This window comes from Etheostoma spectabile, chromosome 10 (genome assembly GCF_008692095.1).
Source record: "Etheostoma spectabile isolate EspeVRDwgs_2016 chromosome 10, UIUC_Espe_1.0, whole genome shotgun sequence".
In the NCBI taxonomy this organism is placed as follows: Eukaryota; Metazoa; Chordata; class Actinopteri; order Perciformes; family Percidae; genus Etheostoma; species Etheostoma spectabile.
The window spans coordinates 1,904,988-1,913,938 of NC_045742.1; the positions used below are offsets into that span (position 1 = coordinate 1,904,988).

General features: G+C 39.9%; 2 protein-coding genes across 2 annotated transcripts in view; both read right to left on the bottom strand.

Moving 5' to 3' along the window:
- Window positions 1-828: 828 nt before the first annotated feature.
- si:dkey-237j10.2 (uncharacterized) lies at window positions 829-2,567 on the bottom strand. The gene is made up of 2 exons (XM_032527677.1): window positions 2,274-2,567; window positions 829-2,049 (listed from the first exon to the last, which is right to left on the bottom strand). Exons 1-2 carry the CDS (start codon window positions 2,440-2,442, stop codon window positions 1,373-1,375), a joined length of 846 nt encoding a protein of 281 aa, XP_032383568.1. The 5' UTR covers window positions 2,443-2,567; the 3' UTR covers window positions 829-1,372.
- Window positions 2,568-8,126: 5,559 nt separating this feature from the next.
- The window catches only part of sh3bgrl (SH3 domain binding glutamate-rich protein like), a 13,336-nt gene continuing 12,511 nt past the window's right edge, over window positions 8,127-8,951 (bottom strand). Inside the window, exon 4 of the mRNA XM_032527679.1 lies at window positions 8,127-8,922. Within this exon, the coding sequence (XP_032383570.1) occupies window positions 8,887-8,922 (36 nt within the window). The 3' untranslated portion in view covers window positions 8,127-8,886. The remainder of the gene's footprint in view (window positions 8,923-8,951) is intronic.

Genomic DNA, 8,951 nt, shown 5'->3' on the forward strand with positions numbered 1-8,951 from the left:
GGGGGGGGGGGGGGGATGCCTTTGGGACAGCTGATCAGCAGGTTGAGATGCACAGCTCCTCATTAAAGCACACGATCATCATCCTTGGATATTTTACCAGGAATTCATAGGGTGAGATATGTCCACTTTCATTCATTTTAATTTTATAATCTGTACCATTCACAGTATTTATAGAGTGCTACAGTGATATGCACACATGTATTACAGTGATGTGGACTATTGGACCCTGGTACAGGTCTCTAGTCCTTCACAGGTTTCATACAGACACACCAATGGATGTGAGGTATGACGTTGTCAAAATTTCACACAAAAACGCTGGATGGTAACTGCTGGCTATCCTATTGCCTCACATTAAAGGTAATTCTGACACTTTGTGCTATTCTTAATGCACTTGAGAATGCAGTACACATGGATAGCTGGTGTCCTAATTTTGGAAATAAGAGCAGTAAGACTGAATTTTTAACATTAAGTTGGTTGAAATGAAGTTGAATTGAATATAAAATGTGACTGTGCTGGTAGGCTTGTATAAATTCTAATGTCAGCTGTTAAATTAACCTTGCCAGAGGAGTCGTCCCTGATCTCTGTGTTTAATTCAACTGCCTGAACATCGTGTGAGTTTGAAAGTTCAAATTGTAGTTATGATACATTTTAAAAATTCTACAGACTAACCTTTACATAACAGGAATCCCTCAAAAGACAAAAAAAAAATGACACTGACTGTCTGTCTGTTTGGGGTCATCCATTGAAAAGAAATTATCCACTTCATGTCCTTTGGTTAATACTTTTTAAGTAAGTAAACGACAATCTATCTTACACATTGAAGTCAACCCAATTTAACCATTTAATATAATTAATGTACTGTATGTCTAAACATTATTAAGAGACTTATATACAACACATCACTTAAAAAACATGATTGGAATCTTATTTTACTTCATTTAGACTAGATGTATTCATGTATATGTTACATCTCTATCTACAAGGCAACTTCAATGTGCAGTATAGGTTTATAATCTTGGATTATAATTTGCTTCAAAATTATAAATACCTTACACACATACCCACTTATATATCAATAAAAAAACAATTCAAATGTTTCTCAAGTAAACACAAGATGGTGTAGCTCCTAAAGCTAACAGCAGATGGCGCATGAGAGCAGGCTTCATTTCATCAAGCAAGAAAACACAGACATGTAGTAGATATAGGTATAAAAACATAAAAACATGAATTGTTTGAACTTGTTTTTATGTCTCAGTTGCATGTGGGCATGTGTAAACTTGGAGGTTGCAGTGCAGAAGCAACATAAAAAAGCCTTTAGTTAGTATCACATAGGTGAACACAATACTTTTGCAGGAAGTGTGCATGACTGCATTCATTGCATATGAGGACTTTCAGCCTCTGAAATCCTCAGCACAGGGGAGCTGAAGTTGGACGAGCAGGGAGCTAAGTTCTGGGTGCTCAGGTAGCTAATCTTTCCGCTGTCCCCTCTTGATCCCTGATCCAGACCGGCCTCCAGTGAGTCCGGCCCCAGCCCGTGTGGCGGAGGCACCAGGCCGTGCAGGAGGCTGTTCCCCAGGTGGGAGTTACATCGAGCCAAGTTGTCAGTCAGATGCTGCATGTACACCTCCTCCAGCTGTTTCTCCAGCAGACCGTTCAGCACAGAGTTAGACATGGGCTCCAAGCCTGATCCGGGTAGATCCAAGCTGTTGTTCACACTGGCCCCCATAACCAGATAACCCTGGTCTGGTATCGATAGGACAGGCTCGCCTCGTGGGCCCTGTTGGGTTGGCCATTCTGGGTGATGGCGGGCTTCTGTAGCAAGAGGCTGAGTGTGAAAACCCTGCAGGGGGACGGTGGCTCTCGGTGGGTTGTGTGAGATGAGGCCTGAGTCGGCCACCTGCAGATCTGGGTACTGGTCCAGGAGGCTACAGTTGTCGAGGAAAACTGTAGGGTCAGCTGGACACCCAGGGATCAAGAGGCCTAAAGGACCTTGAGGGACCACTTTCAGTCCCTGGAATTGGGTGGTGTCTAGTTCTTCCTGGTTTGGACCTGATTACAGAAAGTAACGGGTGATTTGGATGTTTTCAACTTCATTTGGTTTGACATTTTTGCTATTTGGCACAAAAGCATTAGTGAGATTACATCTGAGAAAGGAAGAAAATCTTGGTTTAAGAGAAGCAAGTGAACTAGACCGTGGGCAGTTAGAGCTAAGAAACCAGTACACATGGTTAAACTTATCAATATATGGTTTGTATGATAATAAGGCTTTTTACCTGCTTCAGCTGAATCTGTCTGTAGGTCTGCAGAGATGGACTCGGAGACAACACAGCTGAACTGATCCGGACCAGGTGTGTGTGTCTGCCATCTCTTAATCTTGGAAGCAGTGGCGAACTTTCTCTCCTCCCTGTAACGCAGCACTCTGAGAAAACCTTCAGCCAACATGGCACAGACTGACTGTCCTCTTCTTCTTCTTCGGTCTCTCTTTGTACCCGTCTTTGCTTCCTATGGTTGCCAGTCTTAAGTGCAAATGGCACCGTGTTGCTGCATATGTAATTGTAAAGTTCTACTGGCTTGTTTCACTTCTGCAACTGAGAACTGGCCCCTCCACCCTTGGCCACATACTTCCTTTATTAAAATGCAACTGAAAATCACAGTTTAGAGAAAAGAGAACAGCATGCACAGGCTGAGAAAACCTTGTAAACTGAGGAGCAGAAGTAACACACAAGATCTAAAAAATACTCCATTATGAGTAAAAGTCTTGCATTAAACATACTACTTAAGTAAAAGTACAGAACGTGTCAAAAGTAACGCCCCTTTGACTGATATTGTTATTATATTATTTATTCTCATGCACCAGTTTGTACGTAGCACTTTGTAGTTGAAAGCTGATTAAGTTGGAACTATTTTATATACAGTAAGGTAATTAAAGGTGCACTCTGAGTTCTTTTTTGTCTCATAGGCTTCATTATCATACGCATCTCTCCTTGATCCGCTAGCTGCCTGCCCCCCTGAATACAGTGTAAAAAAAACGGGTCTCGGGAGACAACACGGGGGTCGTAAACGTCAAAGAGACACTAGAGGCTATGGATGGACATCAAAACACTCCAGCCAATCACCGACAAGATGGTTGGGGGAGGGGGTTGGGGGTTTCTGACAGTTAGTCAGTTAGTCATGGCAGTTATGGAAACATGGGGGCAGGGGCAAGCTTGATCTGTTTTGAATTTCCTTGGAAAGTCAACAGAAATGACCATGCAGGACCTCCTTCTTCCCCTTTGAGTAGCTCCCATTGAACCAGCTTCCAACTACACAATGCTACGCACTAACTGGTGTACAGTAAGGTCATTTAGTTTGTCCCAACCCAGGGTTCAGGCCCTCTCTGAAGGATCAAAAGAGAAATCTGAATGGTTGTAGGGTGACCAGACGTCGCAAAAACTCCAGACAGTCCCGAAATCCTAGCAGTTGTCCCAAATCCCGAATCCGAAATTCGAAATTTAGAGCAAAGTCTCAAAAGCGGACTCCCTAGTAGTTCTAGTCCGTTCATGGGGATTGAGTCGACCTGCAGCCAGCTCCCGTCCGCTGCTCATTGGCTGCATTGATAACACGTATTGCTATTTTTCATTCATTCATTGTTGAAATGAAGGCTCAGGCTGGTGTCCCGGGACCCGATGAACATGGAGCTAAAAAGCAACAAAAAAACCATCTCTGCCAACACAATCTCACTCCCGTCTCGTAAAATGCTGACGCTTGGTCAGGTGTCGTTGTCGTTGACGCTAAAAGTCTCCAAAAGCGTCATGTAACACACGCTTGGTCTGGACAACAGGCCGGTTGAGGACACACGGGGGACTCGATCCCTGCTCTCCTGGGTGAAAGTCAGAGGACAGGCTGTATGCTAGCAGCAAACTACACAAAACTAGCAGCAAACTACACAAAACTAGCAGCAAACTACACAAACTACAAGCAACACTACACAAATAAGACTAATAATCCACCTACACAAAACTAAGAACTCAAACTTACACAAAACTAAAGCAAACCTACACAACAACTAACCGCACTACACCAACTACAAGCAAAAGCCTACCATCAACTAACCATCCACAAACTCAACACGAAACTACACACAAACTACAATCAAACTACCACAGAAACACGACACAATCACAAACCACAACACGATCAAGAACAACTACACACCAAACTAACAGCACAACTACACAAAACTAACAAGACTCCAACTACACATAAACTAACAGCACAACTACACAAAACTACACAAACTACACAAAACTACACACACAACTAACATCAAAACTACACAAACTACACCCACAAACACAATACAACCTACACAAAACTAACATCACAACTCTACAACAAACACTAACACACAACTACACAAAACAACAATAGCACAACGACACAAAACTAACATCAAAACTGCACAAATACAACATCACAACTAACACAAAACTAACACACAATCACAACAAAACAACATCACACTAAAAACTAACATCAAACTCCACACAAACTAACAGCACAACTACACAAACTAGCAGCAAAACTACAAAACTAGCAGCAACTACACAAAAACTCACCAGCACAACACACAAAACAACATCACAACTAACAAAACTAACAGCACACTCACACAAAACAAGCACAACTAACACAAAACTAACAGCACAAACTACACAAAACTAACATCACACAACTACACAAAACTAACAGACAACTACAGCAAACTACACCAATAAACACTAACATCCCAACTACACAAAACTAGCAGCAAACTACACAAACTAACATCACAACTACACAAAAACTACAGCAACAACTACACCAAACTAACACACAACAACCAAAACTAACCACACACAACAAACTACATCACAACTACACCAAACTAACATCACAAACTACAACAAAAACTACACACAAACTACCAAACTAGCAGCAAACACCAAAACAACAGCACAACTACCAAAAACTAACAGCACAACTACACAACACTAAATCACAACTACACAAACTAACATCAAACACACACACTAACCATCACAACACTACACAAAACCTAACACAACACACAAACTAACACACAACAAACACAAAACTAACAACAACCTACACAAAACTAACAGCACAACTACACAAACCTAACACGCAACAACTACACACAACTCAACATAAACTACACAAACCACACACAACTACACAACTAGCACAAAACTACACAAACTAGCAGCCAAACTACACAAAACTAACACACATACAACAACAAAACTACCATCACAACTACACAAAACTACAGCACAACTACACACAAACTAACACAAACACACAACAAACTAACATCACAACTACACAAACACTAACAGCACACCTACACACAACCTAACAAATACAGCACTACACAAAACTAACATCACAACTACACAAAACTAACAGCACAACTACACAAAACTAACATCACAACTACACAAAACTAACCGCACACTACACAAACTCCACCAGCACAACTACCAAAAACCACAACTACACACCAACTACAACAACACACAAACTAACATCACAACTACACAAAACTAACAGCACAACTACACAAAACTAACAGCACAACTACACAAAACTAACAGCACAACTACACAAAACTAACATCACAACTACACAAAACTAACATCAAACTACACAAAACTAACAGCACAACTACACAAAACTAACATCACAACTACACAAAACTAACATCACAACTACACAAAACTAACAGCACAACTACACAAAACTAACAGCACAACTACACAAAACTAACAGCACAACTACACAAAACTAACAGCACAACTGTCTAGACCAACACTATAGTCTCATCCATCTTTAACCCTTGTGTTGTCTTCCCGTCAAAATTGAAAATCAACACTTTTGTTGACAATGTTTATCGATGCTTTTACATTTTTTTTTCAATGTTTGTCACTTTTCTTTAACTTTTAACACTACGTAACACTAACTTATTAACTTTAGTTTTACAGTTATTTTGGGATTTATGGTCAATAAAGCTCATTTATAGGAAATTGTACCTAATGTTTGAGTTAGGAAAGTAGAAATTAGGAATTATTTTGACTAAAATTAAAGGAAAGTATGTCAACTTTTACTCAATACTGTTTCAAAAACACTTTAATTTGTTTTCAAATGCTATAAGACGCCCCATAATTAATGAAAGTAGAGATATGGACTTGCCAAAGAGCGCTGTGTGGAATCCGTCATGTTATTTTGGGAAATTAAAAAGAACATTAATATAGAAAAACAAATTTAATTTGACTCGAGGATGTTGATGTTAAAGCACAGTCATTGTGTTTCATAATTTGTTTCATAATGTTTATGATTTGAATGCTTTTGTATTTGTATTTTCAGGTTAACATGGCAGACAAATGAATTCCTGAATGTATATAATAAATCATTTTCGCGTAGAGTTTTGAAATTCATGTAAGCCGTGTTTTCTCATCTGATCACATGAGAAATCAGTGTTTGGTGGAACGACTCCCTCTGAAACATGACAAAAAAGTCTCCACCACACACATGACAACATTGGGAAGCCATAGGTTGAACATCACACATTTTATCACCATAAAATATATCTATTATCTTGGCAATGTGTTAATATTTACTGATAGGGCTGGGCAATATAGAGAAAATCAAATATCACGATACTCTTGACCAAATACCTAAATGTCAATATTGTGGCGATATTGTAGGGTTGACTATTGGTGCTTTAACAAAATGTTATTTACACAATGAGATTGTTGATTAATATTCTCCAGAAATGATTTCATGACTTGGATTAGGTTAAAGGTTCAGGAAATGACATCACTTGTCTGTAAAACCAGGAAAAGACACTTGGCATGTTAGAATATTACGATATCTAAAATCAAAGACTATCACATCTAGTCGCAAAGTCTGCCACGATACAATATGAAATTCAAGATGATACATGAGCCTTTTTCACACATCAAAACCCATTTTTATATGTTAACAAAAAGCAACTGAAATAGGATTTGACAATGTCATTACATTTCCTAAAAACAAAACTGACTGTTTCATAAAAAGAAGAAATATAAAACAGAAATTTCAAAATAAAAGCTCATCTTAAAGATGCCAACATGTATCGATAATTTACTTTGTATGGATAATATTGGATTGTTGAGGATTGAATCGGTGTATTGATCAAGGTTGATGTAATCTTTACCCCCCCCCCCCCCCCCCCCCCCCCCCCAGGGACCACTGGTTGAATCTTTAATAACCTGTGCTATAGGTGCTGGATCCAGAGGGAGCTGGGAAAGTGTACGCCTTGTCCGGCAATTTTATTCTTTAATATCTTATAGGTTTATCAGGTTTTAATGAAGCAAAAAAGTCCAATGTTTGCCTCTGAAACATTGTAGAGTAGAAAATACAAATAACATAGTGGGAAAATTCTCAAGAACAGTCAAAAGTCCAGAACACACAGAGAAGCACTTTGAGTGGGTGGGTTAGATTCTGTGGAATATCTAATAATAATAATTATACCTATAAATTACAAAGTTTACAGGCCTGAATTACAGTGAAATATCTATGCATGCACTAATGAAGACGTGTCAGAGTGAGGGGGCTGGGCATGGAACAGCAGCCCGAGCACTTGGGGGTTTGGCGCCCAGGAGCCATACTTTGGTCCCTATGGGGACTTGAACCAGCAACCCTCTAGATCCCGGACCCAACTCCCTACGGACTACTGCCACCCCTATCTGCAGAACGTTGCAGATCAGTAACTGAGTGACCTCCGATGACTTCTTCAAAACAAATCCTACTTTTTCTACAATGCTTCTACGTTTAAGCCAATGGGATCGCCCGTTCCTTTAAGTCGAGCTAATCCAAAAACATGGACTAGGTTCTCCGGTCGGTGCCCGTGATCAAGGCAGTAGCTCAGATCTGGAGTCGGTCCCCGGGCGCTGTGATTGGCTGCCCACTGCTGCCTTGAGGGATGGGTAAAATGCAGAGAATGAATTTCCCTACATGCACTGTATGTGACAATAAAAGTACATTTACCTTATTACCTTTTTGAAAATGTATTTCATGACAACCACCAAGGAGTACTGAGAGTCAGGCTTGCAGTTTTATTTGCAGTTTTATTTTTTTTTGATGTAAGACGGGGATTACCACCATTACATTGTGAAACAGGATGCTTATAGCGAAACGAAACAGCGATCCAACTCCCCTAAAACCCAAAATAGCAAATAAAAAAAACACTCAATATTTTACATCGCTCTATGTTTGCACACTTGTAATTCTGGCATGTGTTATTATTTTAAACATTTATCATCTCGTAGAAAAAAGTTTGTCAAAACTATTACAATATATAAGAACAAGGAGAACAGGATTGTAATGGATTACTTTTAGAGAAGGTGCTGCAGGTCACTTCTAATGAAATGACTTTTATGAATAATGTTCTGTTGGCCAAAATATGAATCCATAAACAATGAATGTGTTACAATTTTTCAAAGTGCTTACAATTTGTCGTGTCTGATGATGTGTTCTCAATTACAAAAAAAGGAAGCTACATGTTCATGCTAATGGTTGATTGACATGTCATTAAGCCAATAGGCTTAGCAGGCTGAGGTTAATGAGAGGCGACAGAGCGGGTTGTAGATACCCATAATGCTCTGCTTTGGCACCTCCTTTCACTACGGCTGACAAGGCACAGCTGAACATAGAATAATAAAAAAACATACCCAAAACCATCCACATATTTAATAGCCACGTGAAATGTCGCTTTTTTTTTTTTAAATATCCTGGCTTAGTTCCAGGTCCGACCGGGTCCAGATCTGGATTTAGGTCTCAGGTAGAAACGGTGTTAAGATGCTACTGCTGCGCTTTCTTCGCTAGAGCCTCGGCCTCCTGGAGAGAGACGGGGGGGGGGGGGGGGG